General features: G+C 42.4%; 1 protein-coding gene across 1 annotated transcript in view; it reads left to right on the top strand.

Annotated features, from left to right (window-relative positions):
* Positions 1-22,159, top strand: part of SHB (SH2 domain containing adaptor protein B) — a 148,790-nt gene that overhangs the window by 88,494 nt on the left and 38,137 nt on the right. Inside the window, 1 exon segment of the mRNA XM_063129073.1 lies at positions 9,394-9,609. Coding sequence (XP_062985143.1) covers positions 9,394-9,609 — 216 coding nt within the window.

Genomic DNA, 22,159 nt, shown 5'->3' with positions numbered 1-22,159 from the left:
GTTAGTCTTAGCCAGGGCTAATATTTGTCCCAATACATTCCTTAACTGTGATTACAGTGGGATAGGGGGAATTAGGACTTGAGAGAGTAAGGGGTGAACACTCCCCTGGCTGGTTACTAGTCTCTTACAGTTACAAAGAGGGAACCCAAATTTCTTCTGTGCCTTCCTAGGGGGGCCAGCTAGCTCACAGGAGATTATTGTAAAGGCCTGAAGAATGGTGTGTAAAGCAATTCTCTTTCCCTGCAACGGTCTTGAACCATCAAGAAGTGTTTGTTTGTTACTCCAGATTGACGTGATGCAGTTTGTTGTTCAAAATGAGGGGTGCTGGGGCTCGTTCCTGCCTGGAGGCCCATGTTGTTGCAGCGTGGCTACTGAGCAGGGAGGGAAACCTACTGTACAGAGATTATTAAAAGCAGTTTCTGAGCAAGGGTGGCCCAAATCTTGCTAATGTAGCCGGTGATGTGTTTGAGAAGATCCCTGGACTGGGTGGCCTTTGGAGTGAATGGTGCATCTGACTGCAGGAAGTTGCATAGCATGCCAAGGTAGAACAAATTACACCGAGAAGCTTTTTATTTTATTGTATTGTATTGTATTTTGGGGCTAGAGTGGTGGGGGTGGCAGAAAACGCAGCTTGACATCAGTCTTCTGATGAAACATGTGGATCCATCTCTGTGTGTATGACTTGCTCTAGGCCAAGACATCTTCAACAGCTATTTGCTGAACAACACTTTCATGCAGAAGGGAAGTTACAAGGCAGGGGAGCCAGGAGAACACAATAGGAGTCAGTTGCCAGTGGGTTGCAGTCAAATTGCTGTCAGCCTCACCCTGCCAGCTGTTGCTGGCTTCTGTAACACTATGACTAATTCTTCAATAGCAGCCCTCTCCAAGGACTGAAGCCTTCCCCTCGAGGAAGGCTCTGTTTACTTCCTTGGGATGCAACAGTGAAGTCTTGAATAACCTGTAGTCCCTCCTTTCAAATAACTCTTTTCTAGTCTGCTTCCCGTTTAAAACAACAACAACAACTATCTAGCTCAGAGCATCTGTGAACAGAGAAATGGGGCTGTAGTCCATAGCTTATCAAACGTCTGGTGATTTAGGCTTTTTTTTTTAATTAAAAATTGTAGGCATGCTTCACTCTTACACCCCCAAAGATTTACTTTTAGAACATAACAGAAAGAATTATGTTCCCTCAGTGAAGCCCCTGGCTCCTTTGCGTCTGTGGGAGCTGCTTGTCTGTGTGTGCCTTCTAATTGGAGGGAGATAATCCCAGCGCAGTGAGTCATTCAGAGGGGCAAGAGGCAGCCTCTTCTGAGGGCAAGTAATTCTGCTGAGTCTCTATCACGTGAGGTACTGGTTCCTCTCTATTCGGCCCTGGTTAGGCCTCATCTAGAGTATTGCGTCCAGTTCTGGGCTCCACAATTCAAGAGGGACGCAGACAAGCTGGAGCGTGTTCAGAAGAGGGCAACGAGGATGATCAGAGGTCTAGAAACAAAGCCCTATGAAGAGAGACTGAAAGAACTGGGCATGTTTAGCCTGGAGAAGAGAAGATTGAGGGGAGACATGATAGCACTCTTCAAATACTTAAAAGGTTGTCACACAGAGGAGGGCCAGGATCTCTTCTCGATTCTCCCAGAGTGCAGGACACGGAATAACGGGCTCAAGTTAAAGGAAGCCAGATTCCGGCTGGACATCAGGAAAAACTTCCTGACTGTTAGAGCAGTGCGACAGTGGAATCAGCTACCTAGGGAGGTTGTGGGCTCTCCCACACTAGAGGCATTCAAGAGGCAGCTGGACAACCATCTGTCAGGGATGCTTTAGGGTGGATTCCTGCATTGAGCAGGGGGTTGGACTCGATGGCCTTGTAGGCCCCTTCCAACTCTGCTATTCTATGATTCTATGATTCTACATCAGGAGTGATTGAAAGAATGCAGAGGGAGGGCAAAACCAGAGCACTAAATCATGAAGATACAGAATGGATGTCTTCTCCATCACTATTATTATTATTATTATTATTATTATTATTATTATTATTATTTATATAGCACCATCAATGTACATGGTGCTGTACAGAGTAAAACAGTTGTTTGGAGCTCCATGTATGTCTCATGGCACACTATTTAAGCCTTGCCACAGTCTGATATTAGTAGTAGTAGTAGTAGTAGTAGTAGTAATTTTATTGCATTTATATACCACCCCGTAGCCACAGTCTGATATTATTATTATTATTATTATTATTATTATTATTATTATTATTATTATTATTATTTTATTGTATTTATATACCACCCCATAGCCGAAGCTCTCTGGGCAGTTTACAAAAGTTAAAAACAGTGAACATTAAAAAAGAAATATACAAAATTTAAAACCATAAAATACAGACAAAAACAGACAATATCCATTTAAAAACAATTATTCTGGGGTCAGTTGCCTATTGGTTGAAAAAAAGAGCTACTTCATATTCATTGTACAACATGTACCATTCTATGAATATCTACATAGAGGTAGGTCATTGCTTCATTAGTTCAAACTCTGTGTCATGTTGTTGAAGGAAATTTTGTTGGGAATACTTTTTTAAAATGGAAATTGAGTGGCTGGCCTGAAAGATGCAGTAATACTTTTATATTGTAAAGTTCTAAAGAATTTGTGGTGAAGCTTCTCTCAGTACTGATATCCTAGAGAGATTTCTGTGTCATCGGTGCAACTCAACCAATGATAGTAGAGGAGAGCCTAGAGATGGGGAGCACAGAGTTGGGACTTCACCACATATTGGGGTGACCAAAAAACCAGAGACTGGTTTAACCGTCATTCCAGTGAGGTCCTCCTTTGTTTCCTCTTTTATTTATTTATTTATTTATTACATTTTTATACCGCCCAATAGCCAAAGCTCTCTGGGTGGTTCACAAAAATTAAAACCATAGTAAGACAACCAACAGGTTAAAAGCACAACAGGTTATATATGTGAGTGACTGCCGTTCACCCATATGTGGAAAAATGGTTGTGCCCTCCAAGTGCAAAATGGCTGCATTGGGGATAACCCTGCCCATAACCTATGACACCCACAGGCCTAGCCTCTGCCATCGGGGACTGCATTAGCTATAGGTGTGTACTGGGGCGGGTGCTGTATGGGTGGTAGAGCCTGTAAATATCCAGAATCTATTTTGGCTGGGGGCAATCATGCAATGCATCACTCATAGGGACACACGATCCCTCAAGGAATGCAAGCAACATACAAGCAGTTTCTCTCTCTCTCTCTCCCTCCCTCACACACACACAAAGTTGGGCATTTTACTAGTAACCAATATTCACAAATATATGCTCAAGTATAGTTCAGAACTCCAGCTACCGATACATTTTTTTTTTCATTTTCCATGATAGTCGCTCTTGTTTAACCACCTACTGCAGCATAAATGGCAGTCAGTTGTACTTTTGCTAGAAATTGATTTCATTGACCAGCTGTTCGGAAACCTCTGTTGCACAGAAGCTTAATTTCCAGCGTGTTATCAGCACCGTCAGATCAGGTTAAACAAAAGCTCAGTTAACAAGGTTTTGTTTTTTAAACCCAAACAAATAAAAAAAAAAAGTGACTGAATTATCACAATCGGGTGGCAGGTAGCAGTGTGGCTGCAACTTTAAAGCTGTGGGCAAAATGTGCAGGTTCATTTGTCTTACTTATCACTGATCTATTGGGGTCAGTACTCTTTGGAGTCTGGCACAGGGTTGAATCAGGCCAGATTTGTCATAGCACAGTTGATTAGTCTGCTGGTTAATGTATGTCTGTATTTAATTACCCTATATCAGTGAGGCGTGCAAAGCTTCCCACACGCTCAGCTCTGAGTTTAATGCTTGCTTGCCTGCCTGCCTGTATTGTCATCACAAAGGTTGCAGGTTTGTTATACATACTGTTTTGAAGAGCTGAATTTTACAGGGGGAAGAAGACTTATTATGTACTAGCAAAATGCCAGATCTTAACACGGGGCAAGATGTACATGGAGGGGAGAGCTCCATGAGGTATGAGTCTGTGCTTTTGCACACATTGTATGCCCCCTGTATGATCTCTGCCAGTGAGGGCTGCAACAATGTTCCCAGTGGCAAGTTGACAACCATTAACTATAGGGTGACCATATGGAAAGGAGGATAGGGCTCCAGTATCTTTAACAGCTGTAGAGAAAAGGTAATTTCAGCAGGTGTCACTGGTATGCATGCAGCACCTGGTGAAATTCCCACTTCATCACAACAGTTAAAGCTGCAGGTGTCCTGCCCTCTTTCAAATCTGGTCACTCTAGTATAGCTCCTGCAGCTTTAACTGTTGTGATGAAGAGGGAATTTCAACAGGTGCTACATGCATAGAAATGACACTTTCTGAAATACCCCTTTCTATACAGCTGTTAAAGATACAGGAGCCCTGTCCTCCTTTCCACATGGTCACCCTAATTAACTACCATTGGAGAAAATAAAAGGATGCACCCAAGAATACCATTAGGATGGGGCTGAAGCTGCTCCCTGAGCATAGCGACCCTCTGCCACTGAGAGTCAAGCTGCCTCCTCTCCATGGAACCCCATCCTAGTTGGGGAAGCACTTTGGAGCCTGGCTTATTATACTTGCATATGTAGAAGATCCCTATACAAGCATATGTTTAACAGCAGTCAACATGTGAGGTCTTCTCCAGGGTTGGTTCAAAAGATGGCAACAAGGAAGAAGGCCTTTTCAGTGATGACCCCATGATTGCAGAATGCTCTCCCCAGCAAAGCCCACCAGACACCAACATTGCCATCTTTTTGGTTCAAGGTTAAGACTTTTCTCTATGCCCAGGCATTGGACAGCATGTGATGATCTCTTTCATGCATCCATGACATTATTTACGGTTGTCACCGATGTTTTAGTTGTTTTGTAAGGTGATAGTATTTTAGTGAATAATTGGTTTAGCTGTTTTACATTTTGTTTTTTGTTTTTTTTATTTTGTTATAAGTTGCCTTGAGTCTTTTTTGAGAAAGGTGTTGAAGAAATAATAGCGTTAGCAATAGTAGTAATGTTACTACTAGTGGTGGTGGTAGTGGCGGCGGTGATGGTGGTGATGATGATACCTCCTACTCATGTGAGGCCTAAAAGGGGGAGAGGGTGCACACAAGCCTTAGAGTTCCTAATCTTCCTGTGTTGAACAAGGAAGCCTGAAGAGGGCTTCTACTTGTGTTCCTGTGATTGGGAACCATGATAAAGCAGGGGTTCTGATTGTGTGGAGCCTTCTGCTCTTATTCGGTCAAATGTGAATAGGAGCCCCCTTCAGACTTCCCCCCTCAACAGATCAAGGACTGAGCCAGGGGGCTTGCAAGCACACCCACATCTCTTCCCCCATTTTTAGCCCTCCTGCGAGCCGTTTGAACACCTGCATAGAACTAAGATTCACACTGCATGTGCAGAGCACTTTGCGGAGAAATATTCCGGCTGGACATCAGGATAAACTTCCTAACTGTTAGAGCAGTACGACAATGGAACCAGTTGTTCTTATTACTATGATTATTCTCTTATTTCTGTTTTGTGAATCCCTTTCCCCCTTCATATGTTTTAATGTGATTTTAGGTTGTAAGCCTCTAGGCAGGGTATCGCTGTTTTATTTGTATATTTTGTACAGCACCAAGTACATTGTTAGTGCTATATAAATAATTAAATAAATAATAACCTAGGGAGGTGGTGGGCTCTCCCACACTAGAGGCATTCAAGAGGCAGCTGGACAGCCATCTGTCAGGTATGCTTTAAGGTAGATTCCTGCAATGAGCAGGGGGTTGGACTCGATGACCTTGTAGGCCCCTTCCAACTTTACTATTCTATGATAAGCAAAAGTTCAGGGTCTTGCTGCCCCAGGGGACTCCCAGTCTAGGTTCGGTCAGTGGGAAAGCAAGGGGTGGCAATGGATTCCGGGGTAAGATGGGAAAGGCAAGGGTAGCAAGCACAGTCTATGTATGTGGTGGGGTGGGGTGGGGGTGGGGTGATAAAAAGCTGTCATGCATACATTGTTCTTCATTTAGCACCAAAAATATGGCAAAAATCAAGCTGCATCAATGTAGAGTCTCTGTGGTTGCCTCTGTAGGATTTCTACAGTCCAAAGGGCTCCCGAAGGCTCCTGTCTTCTTGGTGAAGTCAATCCTCTTTAGTGTGGGAAATCCCAGCAGTTGCAGAATGGCTTGGTTGGCTTGTGGAATGAGTCTCGCCAGGAGGAACAAAGATGAGCCATGAGGGAAGGCGGCTGCACTCCATGCAATTTCCCAGCTGTCCTCAGAGCCCTTGGAGATTACAATCAGTTGCCATGTTGGTTAGGATATGTGTGTTTTTAAAGAAGCAAGGAGTGATCAAAGGTGATCTACGTCAAAAGAGAGGCCAAGCCATGGTGACTCACATATCTCCCTAAATCATGACATCTTTTTGCTCTGCTCTGGGTGTCCCAGTCAAGTCAAGTGATGTGAGTGGCTACCGGGGAGAGGCCTTCTCACTCCTTGTTCCCCACCTGTGGCATACCCTCCCCAGGCCTTAAAAAAAACACCTGTGATTTTAATGATTAGTGTTTTTCCCGGAGTTTTAGCCACTGTTTTGAGTGGTGTACTGTTGATTTGTCTGGTTTTATAACTCTTTCTGCCTTGAAAAGGTTTTCCATGCTACATACTGTGATTTTGTGAAGTGAAAAGCTCTCTCTGTGGAGCTCCGCAGAATCAGAGAATTCAATCTAAAAACGGTGCGAGCGAACGAGGCAGATGATAGGTGGGAAATCGGCCAATCACATTGTCCTACCCTCAAAGCTCCGCCCACATATCAAAATGCGATTTAATTCCCTCAGCATAACCATAACGCAGTGCAAACTCAGACATGAACTAAAAGTCGCAGTAGATCGCAAATGCGAATCTGCGCATTATCGCGTTAAAAACCCAGCACTACGGCAAATGGACGGCTGCGTCATGTGTCCTGAAACACGAATATGCGCATTTAGGTCAGGCTAAACAAGCCATATAGACAAGCCCCTAGTCTGGCTTTATACTTCCCATTTTAGTGACACTCACCTGTTCATCACATGTTATTTGACATTGAAAATGTGAATCCTCTGTACTATTGTTGAACTTAGATTACCTTAATAAGCCTGGTTTTACACACACAAAGCATTTTCTTCATCAGAATTAAGAAATCAAAGGATAATATTAATAATCACAAATCCAGAGCATTATAATGTAATCATCAAAGAGAGCTTGAAATAGCCTCTGCGAAGCCTTTTGTTCGGAACATACTCCTGATTGCTCTTGCCTCTCTCTCTCTCTCTCTGGATGAATACTCCCCATGGCCTTGTAATCCCCAAAGCCAGTCTCCCAAGTAAGTAGAGTTAACACACGTTAGGATTCCTCGGTTGTTCCGAGGGGCATTTTAAAGCTTACAGCAGTAGTAGCAATTACGACTTTCATGATGAAAAGTGCCCCAGTTCTGTTTCGTATGTATAGCTGATACTTAGGTATTCTGAGCCAGGCAGAGCTGTCAAAATCCATCATGTTAACACTGTGCTTGTAGCACAACTTAGGAAAGGGAAAGTGTGTTTTGATTTCACTTTCAGGGAAGCCCTTTCCCTCTACTACTACTGAATAAAATTGAAACTCAAAACAGTTTAAAGGAGTTTCAATATTTAGGCACCTACATAGACAGTGCCTTATGCAGTGCTTTTAACCATAGTGCTTTGGTTTCCCTTTAATCATGGTTTAGCATGACATCTAACAATACCAAAGCTATGGTTAAGGTAAGGGTTGGCCACAAATCAGAAAGCGAAACTATGGCTTGAAGTGGATTTGCTTTAATAACAGTTAAGCATTTGCTCTACCCCCAGGCAAACCAGGGTTAAGGCAATTTCCTTGACATCTTCACCCTCCCTCCTGCCTAGAAGGTGACAAGCAGGTTCTGCTGTTGTCTCCCGTGCTACATCCTCTGGGAGCAGGCTGTAGTTCAGCAAGCTAAGGCACAGTTTTATTGTACACTTGTGGGGGTGGAGGGCCTCTTAACCAGGGTTAAGCAACAGACCCTGGTTAGAGTTAACCAAGTTTATGCCTGCATCAGGCCAGTGCCTCGCCTCAGTTTGAAAACTTCTCAGGCGGAATGTTGGAAATTTCCAACTAAAAGGTTAATAACAGCAATCTGTCACATCAAGTATTTATTAAGGGTTCCTTTCCCCGTGATTTATTTATTTATGTGTTTAATACATTTCTATCCCACCTAATAGCCGAAGCTCTCTGGGCACTTCACAACAATAATTAATTGATAACCTATAAAAAAAATAACTTGTGATTTAAAGTTGGTTGTTGACAAGTCTTGTGTATTACGGATTTCCGAAGGCAACAAGCTACAACTTCATGTCTGAAATTGCCCAAGCGACTGACAATTTGATGCAGGCCCTTAGGAATTTGAAGTATTTATTGCATGCTATCACCATTCAAAAGTACTGCCTTAGCCAACACTGACCACCCAAAGCTGATTTTTACATGTGAAGTTTAGAAATGTGGGGGCAATATAATAATTAAAAGAATTGGCTGCAGGGTGGGGAGGTTTGTGAGAGATTAAGAAGGCTAGTCTTCAGAGACTGGGCATTAAAGGTTTGCACAGATGCCGGATTTCATATAAGACAGCCTTGTTCACAGATTCTGCAAAACATTACAGTGCTTGTGAGGACATAGTGTTTTTTTTCAAGCACCCCGCTTTTAAAACAATATTCTCAGGAAGGTCTGAAGAAATTGCAAGGCAAGCACAGCCCATTAGCCAAGTACGGCAAACTCACCAGCAGCTCTCTAAACCTCCCATTTTCACTGTTCAGTCTGGCAGGCCATAATGCAGCTTTCCCCAACCTGGTCCCCCCCAGATGTGTTGGACTGCAACTCCCATCATTCCCAGATGGGAGTTGCAGTCCAACACATCTGGAGGGCATCATCAGCTTGGGAAAAGCTGCCGTGATGCTTGACTAGCGAGCTATGTTAGGCTTGTTGAGTTGCGAGTTATACAGGCTTTCTGTAAACGATTACTTTAATTATTGTAGCATTTCTTATCTGTTCTTACATTCACTGGTATTTTGGTTGATTTATATTGCCATCTGGCCAATGAAAAACAAACAATGTTGCAAGTGTTCTAATAAACTATTACTGAAAGCATTGATCGGTTTCTTGTCTTTTTTCCTGGTTGAGAGGAACATTAAATTTGGAAACCTTTTAGCAGCTTGCTGTTCCCGTACTGCTGCTGTTGCTGTTTTGATGTTTGCATTCACCACCACCACCCCTTAGTATATTATGTAGGACTCTCTCTCGTGTGTGTGTGTGTGTGTGTGTGTGTGTGTGTGGACTGCTGCGAGGAGACAAATTAACCCAATTATTTTCCCCTCCTGACAGAGTTCCAGAGGCAAGATAGTATGAAACCCCAGCAGAAAGACATCCAGCTGTACGACACGCCTTACGAACCTGAAGGCAATGGTGTGGAGTCAGATTCGGAAAGTGTTGTGAGTCAGCGCTTGAGAGAGAGCAAGTTGCCGCAGGATGACGACAGGCCCGCGGATGAATACGACCAACCGTGGGAGTGGAACAAGGTCACCATTCCAGCCTTAGCAGGTGAGGAGCCCATTTCTACAGCTCGCTTTTTGTACGTCTTGGGGAGAGACGTTAAGTATTGTTAAAGCACAGAAAAGGAATTTTACGGTTTCCAGTATAAATCCTTGTGACTGAATTTCTATGGCTGCCAGGTAAGAGAACTAACTGGAACCTCGGTGTTCAGTTTGCCCCTTAATATTAGCCTGTTTACCCCTGAATATGAAGTGATGGAAATGGTCAGGGCAAGACCAGGCCAATGGAGCAGTGGTACCCAAATACAAACTTTGGAATGGGTGTTGTCCAGCACAGGGTCCCTAAAGTTGGTTTCTAGAAGCAGGGCTGGAGCCCCCTTCCCAACTGTGGGTACACCTGATGACAGTAGCTAGGTGTGGGCAGCTGCCTGCCATGCTAAATACTTTCCACGAAGCCTTGGAGTACATTGAGTACTTGGGGGATTCTGGGAAATTTATCTAGGCAAGCAGTTTGCCAGACACCCCAGTTACTGCCTAATAAGCCTGCAGCCAGTGGATGGGTCATACTGGTATTGATGTGAGAGCCAGTAGGCCCTGGCAGCTGCCTGAGGGTGCCAGGTGTTGATGCTGGCCCTGGCTGGAAGAATGGGCTTGAGCAGTGTAGCCTGAAGAACAGCAGGTGAGAAATGCTCCATGTTGGCTGAGCCCCTGGTATTTATAACAGGCCTACTCAATCAAGAGTTTTTGTACTGCCTGCACATCACGCCTCTATTCCCTTTTATGCCTGAAGAAGGTTCTGAGGCTTGAGCGCACACACCGTCCCTGTCCCCACACACAGTCACCAGGCTCAACTCCAGCCTCAAGGCCATGAGGTTTCTGACTCGAGATGTCTTGGGAGTCCCTAATGGAGATAAATCACATGGGATGCTGGATCACTTTCATGTATTCCTTGAGAGCCTCCCAGAGCAATCTGGCTGGCTACTTTTGGAAAGAGAATGCTAGACTATATGGACCTTGGTCCGATCCAGCAAGGCATGTTCTTATTATAGCTGTTTTACTACTTTCCCATACAATTCAGTGGGAGTAATTAAGAACCAAGCCCACCCCTGTTTGACTCGCCTTGCTCTGAGTTCCACTTCTTGGTCATACCAGAATATAACAGAGATGGTACCCAAGAATTGGCTCTTATGTGGAAATGCAAAGCCAAGATATTTGTGAAGCAATGACAGACTACAATATATAGCCAGCGGGCTGCATTCAGGTTGGTGACCACAAGTTGTGTAGGCCTCCTAGTGTCTGTAATAGGAACATAGGAAGCTGCCTTATGCTGAGTCAGACCATTGGTCCATCTAGCCCAGTACTGTCGACACTGACTGGCAGTGGCTCTCAAAGGGTTTCAGGTGGGATTCTTTCCTTGCCCTACCTGGAGAAGCCAGGGATCAAACCTGGGACCCTCTGCATGCAAAGCATGTGCTCATCACACTGAGTGATGGCCATAATGGGATGGGTCATTGCAAAGCACTGGCTCTCTCTTTAAACTTCAAGCTATTAACCAATAATGGAAACTAGGATAGGTGGTGATGGTCCATTGTGAGTTGTCATGTAGTGTCATGGTTATCACTTGAACTGAACATGTGAAGTCCACAGAGGCTAGTAACATGGGAAAAAGAGAAAACAAGCAAACTGTTGCCATTGCAAATGGGTTCACATACAATACCAGGGGCGGTTACTTTGGTGACGAGTGATCAACTAGTAAGTAACATTTTTGTTGTACATGTCCACATTCTCTTTTAGCTGGGGCTCCTTGCTTATTGAATATTTCCCTGGAGCCAAGTTATTCTGTATTTTCAAAGAAGTACTCCTGTTCTATGTTGATCTTGGCAGTCACTAGTTGAAGCTTCCTTGAAATATGAAGTTATTTTGACGAATAACAGCAGTTGGAGGGTGGATCATGATTTACTCTTATCTGAGGTCTCCCTTGATTTTTGAAAGTGAACCAGCCTAGCATCCAACAGAAATGAAGGATAGCTTGTTTGCTGGTTTAGTAACTGTCAGGCATACAAGCCAGCTGTACAGACTCAAGTTGGCAGTTCATCTCACTCTCCAGCCATTTCGGCAACTACCCTTGCAGACGAAGACCTCCTGGCCACACTTCTTGTGGCAATGGCTTGGTCAGTTCAGACCTCCATTGTCTGTTGCATCCTGAAGTGCATTTAAGGGGCCTCGTGGCTGAAGGAGCCGAGGCAGGAAATGGAGATATAATGGAGGGCTCTTGTTATGACAGCTGAAAGAGAAGAGCACATGAGTTGAACTCTCAAGAGCAGTCCTTAGGGTTGCCGGGGAAACAGGCAGTTTGTACCCATTTGGTAGATGCTGCCGCGTTGCAAAAGTTACTTTGACTTTTAATGTTTGGGGCTGTGAAACAGTTCTCTGAGTAGTGAGGGCAGGGCGGAGAGGTTTTTTTGCCACTATTGTGTACATACAAATACAAAGGAGTTGACTATCAAATGTATTGGCCCTGTTCACACAAAGACCACAGCTTAAACAAGCCATGGTGGCTTGTTTAAACCATGCCAAGCGCCATTTGCTTAATTACTTGCCCAGGCGCAGCTTGTCATATCATCCGAACCCAGTGGCATGGCTTGTTGGAAGTGAAAGCAACCCTCAAATAACCCCAAACAGGCCATGTTTCCTCCTCCAACAAGCCATGCCACCTGGGTTTGGATAATGCAACAAGCCACGCCTGGGTGGCTAATTAGGCAGATGGTTCCCAGTACATGGCTGCATGTGCCATGGCTTAAATAACAATGGAGCTACAAGCTCCCAAACTGTAAGGAACCTCTTTGGTTTTGCCAGTTCATGAGGAGCAGGCAAAAAATAATTTAAAACAACAACAACAGAGGAAACCATCAACATGAGTCACAAGGAAAAGTATTTATGCCTCCGCTAGTCCTCCAGTGTCAAGACATAAAGCCCCCATTCCCATAAAAAGAACTGAGAAAAAAAGGGGGGGACCAAGATTCAATGAATATGCACGAAATGTAATCAGACTCATTTCCTGAACTATAGCGATCACTATCAGTTTCAGTGTCTGCTTCAATGGCAGTGCCCCCTAGAGGCAGAAATGCATCTTGCTCTCGCATTTGAGAGTTGTAGTCTCAGTTTGCGACCTAGGACTTGCTTGTCCTCGGTGCACAGAAATTGTGATTATCTGATACTGTACATAGTTTTTAGAAATCATTGAGGGAAGTAAACATTTGAACACCTTGTCTTAAACATTTTATTCATCATGCTAAAATAAAACATCCCATAATCCATTTTTTCTTCATTTTTTTCAATTTTTCGGGGTGAAACCAATAAAGGCTTCGGTAAAAATAGCTTTTTCCCAAAAAATTTCCAGGTTTTTTCCGGCCCTTCACATCTCTAGCTCATGGGATGGTCAGCAGGTGATTGAACCTTTTTAAATTACTCCATTGCTTCTTAATTTCAGTCTTTTATTTGCCCATAATAAAAACCTCACAGCAGAAGCTCCAGTAACCAGTGGGAGAGGCAGGAGGAACAATCTGTTCTCTGCTAGTTTGAGGCAGAAGGAGAGACAGACCAAGATTGTGGGTGCTGCTGTTGCCCGAGGGCAGAGCAATGGAGAAGCCTTTAAGAGATGTTACCCCATTTCCTTTCACGGAAAATGAATGCTGTGATTACTCATCACTGTGTAACCGGATGCTGGAATGATTCCTTAGCACTAATTGATTTCCTGGCACAAGTGAAATGAGTCTGTTGCAAAAAAATAAGAATCCCTAAGCAGCCTTCTGGGGAAAGTTTTGTATTTTGATGTTATACTTAATTTTGGTTGCAATAGATGGGAAGAAACCTGTGCGTTACAAATTGTTCTTTTCCTCACCATAATGAAAATTTTATCCAATGAGAAACTGCAACTGTAAAGAGAAAGAGAGAGAGAGAGAGATACATACACACACACACACACACACACACACACACACACACACACCCTTTATGTCTTTTTCTCTCCCTGAATTAATACTACCTATTGGTTTTTTACTTAATTGAAAATCTGAATTAGCGGTATCGTTACATCCAATATATACTGAATAGTAGTAAATTGTTGACTTAGTGATATGTGATACAGAATCGCTCAGCAATGCAATCTCTGGCTTCCAGAGGCAGAGTATCAGCTGTAACTATAGTTTGTCCTTTCATATATTGTGCCAAACTACAAACTATGGTTTGCAAACCCACTTCAAACTGTGGTTCCCGATTCTAATTTTCTGGCTGATCACAAGCCATGGTTTGTCAACGTAAGCATCACACCAACCATAGAGAAACGTCTTTAACTGTAGTTTGGCACGATGTCTGAATTTGCCCACAGTTCTGCTTGCACACAACAACAACCCAGTTTTTTAAAAAACCCTGGATTGTCATGAATGAACCAATGTGCTAGTCCCTGCTGCTCGATCATTCCCGCCTGGTTTCGTCTGCCAGTGGGAGCAGATAAACAGCCTTGCTTCATCCCTGGGTAGTTTTATCTTGTCATCCAAACCTGAAACTCTGGCTTGTCTCTCTTCTGACAAGCAAGAGCTGGAAGTGAGAGCAATTGAGCCACATGAACTAACACACTGCCTCATTCACAACAGCCCATCGTTTTGTGTGTGTTTGTGTGTTTTTAAAAAAAACTCGGTTGTCATGTGTGAACTGATTGAAGCTGACAAAATTTAAGTTATTGATACTTGTTTAGTCTGAAGAATAAATGAACTCTATGTTAAAATAAATCCTCAAAGCAAACAGGACATTTTCTTCACTGCAGTCTAATCTGCAGCAGGCATTAGGTTTATTACTTGACGCTCATTAATTTTTCTTAAAGCCAATTTCATACTAAAATGACTGAGTAAATACTATATGTGGCTTCCACCCAACTACCACAGCTGGCAGTATGTACTTGAATAGACCTCTGTTTGGATTCAAAATACCTAGTTTAATCACATACATTGGGCAGAACAACAGCTACAGAAGGAGGTTGTTACTTGTTGTTGAGAGATCAGAAGGCTTTAAAAATATTCATAATCTTGTAGGATGATTTATTTTCGCTAGTCTGTCGGACAGAAGACTGTCATTCCGTTTGCACAAGCAGATGAAATACTTTGCGCTTGCCGGCAAACTTTGAAAGATATAAGGAAGACAAGCCAGTCAGCCAAATGAATTACTGCATCCTTGCATGATGCCAGGAATTACGTGCACGTATGACTTTTGCTGCTCCCATAGCTGTGATGAGGAGACACTTTTATCTGCCTAAGACAGTGTCTGTTGGGCCCAGCTTAGCTAGACAGGCCAATATCCCAGGGATCGTCCCTGTGCATCCACATGACGCACAGGGCATCCTGGGAGCAGGGACAGATGATCCGTCCCTTGGCTCCGGATATTGCCCTACACTTCTGTTGTGTTTTTTCCACATCTCGGGATGATCCCGAGACGGCGGAACGTGTGGCCGGGCGTCGCGGTTGTCCTGGCTCCTCGTGAGTAACCAGGAGGAGCTCCTGGGTAACCTCAGGAGCTCTGTGCCCATCAGGATTGAGATGTGGGGAGCAGGGAAATTTATTTCTTTTAAAAAACAACTCACATTTTGCACACAAGCGCTCGTGCACTCCGTCTCCTTTTAAAAAAATGGTGGGTGCGACGTCATCATCCTTCTAGGATGTCGCATGCCGTGTGTAGACAGAGGGGGAGATCTCGCGGTAACCATATCATGAGATCCTCCCTCCTCGATCGCATTAGACCCGGTAGGTCTAGCCATGGCCTAAGTGACAGCCACCCTCTCTGACTTCAGCATCAAGTCTTCAAATATTCAGGTACCCACAGATTCTACTAAACATATTGAATTCACCTTGAGCACAGATGTGAATTATAAAATGCAAAGTTTCCATGCTGAAAATAGCAATTATCAATAGAAGTCTAGCAGTAAATGCAGTTTTCTCCGTTGGGTGACTTCTACAGACAGACAAGAATGGAGATTTTCATTTGACAGCCCCCACCCCACTCTTTTAGAAGCATTTCAAAATGTATACTCTGTTATAGAGCCCGTCATAGGAAGACATTTTTTAGAAAAACATTTGGCTTCTGTTTTCATCACAGTGGGCACCATTTTTATTTATTTTTTTAGCTTTTGCTGCTACTCTGAGGATTGATTGCAATTCTTGTTCTAATGCGTTATTACTCTACGAACTTCACTGTAAACATGCTTAACGTTCTTTGAAGTTATTAGTTTGGATTGTTCTCCAAATTTGAGAAATGCCTGAGCTGCCGCTGCTTCCCACGCAGGTGTGTTGATTATGTGCAATCTAGACATACATTTTTCTTTCATTTGGAAGCGGTATATGAAAACTAAAACAGTGGTGCTCAGTTGGCTGTGTGACACTGAAACAGCAATCTGAATATTTAATGTATGATTTTTGCAATAGCAAAACGCCTCCAGCTGGAGGGCGAATTTGTGTGCTGAAAAATATTCTTGAATAACAAAATGTGTGAGATCCTTTGGCCTCTGAGTTGTGCCCTGGTTTATGATTTCAGGTTCTGGTCATTTTTAATAAAAGGTCAACCTGTGACATGGGTACCAGAGGTAACCCAGCCTACCTCACAGGGATGTTGTTGTGAGGATTAAATGGATAGGAGGAGGATTATGTACACTGTCTTGGGTTCCTTGGAGAAAAAAATGGTGGGATACAAGCGTAATTAATAAATAAAATGTAAACTATGTAATCTTGTAACTTGCAGTCAGATGTTTTGATAGTAGTATAGGGTTTGGTAGAAACTCACCACTGAGGCCATATGGCGGGTGCTTATCATCAGTTCTCCCAATCTGCAAAAGGTAGGGTGACCATATGAAAAAGAGGACAGGGCTCCTGTATCTTTAGCAGTTGTATTGAAAAGGGAATTTCAGCAGGTGTCATTTGTATATATGGGGAACCTAGTGAAATTCCCTCTTCATCACAGCAGTTAAAGCTGCAGGAGCTATACTAGAGTGACCAGATTTAAAAGAGGGCAGGGCACCTGCAGCTTTAACTGTTGTGATGAAGAGGAAATTTCACCAGGTTCTCCATATATACAAAGGACATCTACTGAAATTCCCTTTTCAATACAACTGTTAAAGATACAGGAGCCCTGTCCTCCTTTTCATATGGTCACCCTAGTAGAAAATGCTGAGCTAAATAGATCAGTGGTTTAATTTGTTGTGAGCCAGTTTCATATGTTCATATAAAGAACTATACAAGTTTTATTAGGCTCCGAAACGTCAGAGCAAACTCTAGAGAAGATTTTTCATAAATGGAAAAGGATGTCAGTAAGCATTTGTAGTTGTGGTCAGTTGTGTAGTTTAGTGGAGAAAATGTCTGTACACATTGTGTGTGTATTTCATAGTGTGGGTGTATAAAAACTATCCTTAACTATTCACTAATTCTTTTGCTAAAAATAGAGCAGAAATACGTTATGGCTTCTCACCCTTTTGCCTCCATATCCTTTTCCTGCAGAGGATAGGTTAGAACAAAACAGAAAAATCAATAAGCATTTATTTTAGCTCTTAACTAGGGTAGGCCAAAATCATTCTTTGCCGGAATGAAGTGGTGTTCTCAAAATGGAAATCCGTTTTCATATTCTATTGCTTGGGAACCAGACTCCCAAGTTCTCAAATGGATAAATAAATTGCTTGTATTTTTTTTAAAAAATGTATTTATTACATTTATATCCCATTCTTCCTTCAGCAATGCTCCAAATGCCTTATGTGAGATTCTTAAGCGGTCTCATGTTTGGTTGGTTGGTTAGTTTATTTCTTATATTGTTCAGAAAAATGCTGAAGGAATGCATTTTGAGTTCTGTGACTGGATAAGATTAGGAGTTATTTCATTTCTGAAATTCTGCCTATTGATAAAAACAATCTTACCAAATTAACTGCCTTATAAATCCTTTCACATGCTGAACCAGTAACTCCCCATCTGTGCACTGGCCAGGGTAGGCTAATAGGCTGCAAGAGAACTGTTGGTATGCCACATGGATATTTAAATTAAATTAAGTGTCCTGTAAGTTCAATGAACATTCATAGACGAGACTGCCTGCTGTATCTCTGAATGATTTACAGTTCTTCTCTTGTTCTGTCTAATCAGCCTTCACTGGAGTGAAGTAATTGTATCCTAGGTCTGTATTGACCATGATTAGAGCACTCAGTCACTCCCAATGCAAATACAACTGAACTACTCATCTAAGAGGAGGCTTTCTGTTGCATCTCTGCATGAGTCACTGCCTTGGACTTGCCTCCTTCCAATTTGGAGGGACATTCAGAACAATGACTCATGCAGAAACACAGCTCTTAAGCACTAAAAATAACCCTTTTGTACTTTAAGGATAGAATGTGACTACAATTTTAATCCATTAAAATGTGCCTTAATTATCAAATGTTTTAGAAAAAGTGCTCTGGATTTTCTCCATAATAAATAGACAGAAGTCCTTAGTAAAAAATATGTTGTTGATACTGCCCTTGGTAAACAAGTATTTGTGTATTTGTGGTTGAAGTTGTAATCTCTCGATGCTTTCCTGGAAGTAAGTCATATTGAACTCAGTGGGACTTACTTCAGTGTAGACACATGGATCGCACTGTTAAACATGTGATTTCCTTCCTTTCATGCACAATTAGCAGAATTTCCTGTTTGACTTCTCATGTTAAATAATTGCTTGCTGCAGCTTTTAATTACTTGAAGGCTGTTGTAAATGAATTAGGTCCCATCAGTAGTGTTTGGTTGTGTGATTTGTCTAACACAAATATTCTTTTAAGGGATTACGTACATATCTCTCACAAAGATTGACACCTTTAAAAGTATTGATATTTTACAGAATAAATACATGAAACGTAATTAAATTTTATGAACCATTTGGATTGGTTAATTTTTTCCAGCGCCTTTGCTTCTCGATTATGATTCTGCAAGCTTCTGAACATTTTAATTTACATGAATTATTTCTGTAATTATACCTTTCATGTAGCTCCATTTAAGGGTGCTGTGCCCATGTTAGAAAAGTATAATGGTATTACAAGCATATTACTGTTTTCTACATGCACAAGCACTCCCTGGAATGTAGATTTGCATGTACTTTGTTGTACTTTAAGGTAAATGTACGGTTTTCCTACAAGGATGTGCTATCCATGTAGGAAAGTTATATTTTGTGAAGTAGCCCTTCTTTTCCCTACTGGGTTGTTGTTGTAAATGAGCATACAGAATTTTATTCTAACATTGATAGATGATGTTTTTTACTCTAACAGTCTTCAAACATCTTAGACAAGGGATCCACCTTTCCCCTTATACTACGCTCATATTGCAAGATGGCTTCCATGTTTAATCATTGTACGTCTGTTTTTCTGACTCTATGCAGGCTTAGCTTAACTATGGTTTAAGGATGAACAGCAAATCACGATGCAAACTGTGTTTTGAAATGGATTGTAAACTATGGATTGTATTAAACCTTATTAAAGGTTGTGTCTCTGCACCAAGCAAATCACGATTTAATTAAAGTGGCCCAGTTTGCACATAATAACAACCCATGAATTGGCGCGGACACAGTGAAGCAACTAAGCGTGCTACTTCCAGTCACTCACCACTTCCGCTTTGCATCCACTTTCATCAACCACCCAGGAATGCTCCATTCAAGTTCCCAGATTGTTGATGAAAGCAAATACAAAGCAGAAGTGGCGAGTGTGCGAGAAGCAGCTTGACCTGGTGCAGCCCTGCCAATTCATGGTTTAAACAACCCATGAATTGATGTTATGTGTGAACCAGGACTGTTAGTCCCACCTCTTCAGCCTCTCTGCTTGAAAGATGACAAGCAGGTCTCACAGATACCTCCATATACACACCCTCTGGGACAGGCCTTAGCTTGGCTAACACCACCATGAGTTCACTGAGAGTTTAGGATCTGAAGGAAACAAATCAAGGTTAACTATTATATATACACCAAGTCTAAGCCGCTCTGCCTGTCCTATTACCTTTCACCATCTCTCAAGAAGAAGAAACATCAACAGGTGGTCTACTCATGGAGCCCACTTGTTGGAAACCAGTGTTTTAAAATACTTTCATCAACCTCATATTACTTCCCTTGATTGACGAAAAGTATCTTAACTAAATGTAGTGAGGAAAAGCTAGGAGCCCGCTGTACTGTCTTTTTATATTGTGAATATAAACTTCTCCATAGATGCAATGAAAATAGGATGCAGCCCATGACACACTGAAGATAATATTGAACCAGTGGCATGCAAAGTTCTTTAGTGATAACCAAAGAAGAACCAATTCTTTAAGCCCTTTATTTTTGAAGAGGGCAGAGGAAGAATCAGTTTGAATCCAATTCCCTGTCATGTGTACTTTTCACATTCCAGTTTCAAGGTTCCCCCCTGAAATTATATTATATTAGCCTTGCCTTTGTTGTGATTTATACTTGGTACTGCTGTACACAGCAAGCCTTGCTTGGATACAATTCCATGAAAACCCATAAAATACTAGCAGAATTGGTTCCTTTAACATTTTTCTTGAATCGTCTTCCTGTTATGATCTCCTAAAAACTAAGGAGCCAATTCAATAAAGAAACTCTCAGACGTGCATGGTTTAATGAATATTTAGGAGACTGTCTAGCTTCCTAAAATAAATTCAGTTTTTTTTCCTTCTCTCTCTCAAATATATCTACTGTCTTTGCCAGGAAACAATATAAATTCTAAGGATTACTGTTCTCTGTTCTATAGTTTCACAGATGATAAAGTGACTAAAAAGTCTGTACAGATACAGGAAAGACTTTAGCCTTATCCAAAAACATGCCTGGTATTGTATCCAGTTACTGATGTTGGTGTGTCTGTGCTGAAAAGAATTCCCCTCAGTCCCACTCTTAAGATAGCCCTAGTGTATGTGTTTTAATTTACCCTTTGCGGAGGTACTGGGACAGTCCTTATCTCACTCTTAACCTTCCTCTGGTATTCATGTGTGCTTGGAAGAAGGGTCCTTTCCTCAAAACATTTTGAGAGCTGGCCTGCACCCTATTTCTGTTTAATCATCAGGTTTATTTATTTAATTATTGTTGTTGTTGTTGTTCATTTCAGCCCAGATGGACTCCAAGGTGGCTTAAACTCATTTTTTTTTAAAAAAAAAAATCCCAAACACAAAAAAGAAATAAAAAGCAGAAACTGCTAAAATTAGAAGACTACAAGGGTTTGGGACATCTCTCCATTCAAGATGCGCAGGTTGTGTGCAGGAGGGGGAAAGGATGAGTTAACAGAGCTCACCTGGCTGCTTTGGGGCAGGAATTGAGTTGTTTCGTTCTCCAGCTTCTCCTTGCCAAGCTCCCACTTGGGGACCCCTCTCCAATGTGCTGGCCTCCCTAGCCCTGCTGGCATCACAGGGTCTCTGCTCTGGAGAACGAGTAGAGGACAGGAGGACTGAATCCCCAGTAACTGCATGTCTTCTGCCTGCAGTGGCTGTGCATCACTGCTGGACTCCAAGCCCTCTCCCAGCACCCTTAGGGCAGGTTAAGAGACGTTGGGGGCACTCCTATGTACATTTAGGCAGAAAGAAGGCCTACAAGTACCAGCATGCCCCAGGCAGAATTTAACATTAATATGATTGCATCCTTAGCCACAGGGGTTTTGAGATCCAAAATGCAAAAATACGGCATGCTGTAGAGAACTCAAGTTCTGCTTCAAATGACATCTGTCATGGTGCCTGAGGGCTCTGATTATCTGGAATGAGAGACGCTGCTTCAAGCAAAGAGCTGCATACATGAACCCTGTTCTCTTGTCTTCTCACTTCCCCCCAACCCATTGGAGAGTCTAATATAGAGCTTTATCACACCAGCATTATACTGTGCAATCACTGCAAATTGCATGCAAAGGACTCAGAAGTTTTCCACCTTAAATCTGCTTTGATTGTGAAGGACTCCCTGTCTTAATTGTGCTATAATCCTGCCTTAATTGTGCTATAAAGCCAAAAGATTCGCTGTATTTAGCCCCTACTTTTTGAGCGTATCTTCCAAGCCACCGCTGCGGCGCAGGAGCAGGATTTTAAAGAAATGCTTACATCTGCGTAAGATTTAAAGATAAAGGCACCAAAACTGGCACAGTAATAGATATTAGGGAGAGCTTTAAGCATACCAAATTTGAATTGAATTGGCTCATCCATTGATTTGTTTATGATTTTTTTTACATTTCCCCCCTTAAACTCACTTCCTGGTATGCAAAGGATCGCTATCGCCTGGTAGCAAAAACAACAAGCGTGAAAGCTTAGCGCTACAGGGATAATCCGAGGGAAGCAGGTACGTGGGATGAAGCTCAAAGTCTTCCAGCCTCAGTGGCTGTATTGGAGCCTAACCAAGGTCAGCCACATCCTCACAATCATTAGAGAGTGATTTGCAGAGGCAGTGGGTACTAGGTACATATACCTGCAACAATGGTGCTACTCTGGTTTGCAGTGAGGAATATGGAAATGGTGTCCTCAACACTTCCTTTTCTTTTCAAAGCAAGGTTTGGAGCTAGCTTTAACCAAAAAAAAAAGGTCTTGCATATACTGTCTCTG

Source organism: Elgaria multicarinata, chromosome 6, assembly GCF_023053635.1.
Source record: "Elgaria multicarinata webbii isolate HBS135686 ecotype San Diego chromosome 6, rElgMul1.1.pri, whole genome shotgun sequence".
NCBI classification, from domain to species: domain Eukaryota; kingdom Metazoa; phylum Chordata; class Lepidosauria; order Squamata; family Anguidae; genus Elgaria; species Elgaria multicarinata.
The sequence above is the reverse complement of the archived record's forward strand: the minus strand, read 5'-3'. Positions and strand labels throughout refer to the sequence as shown.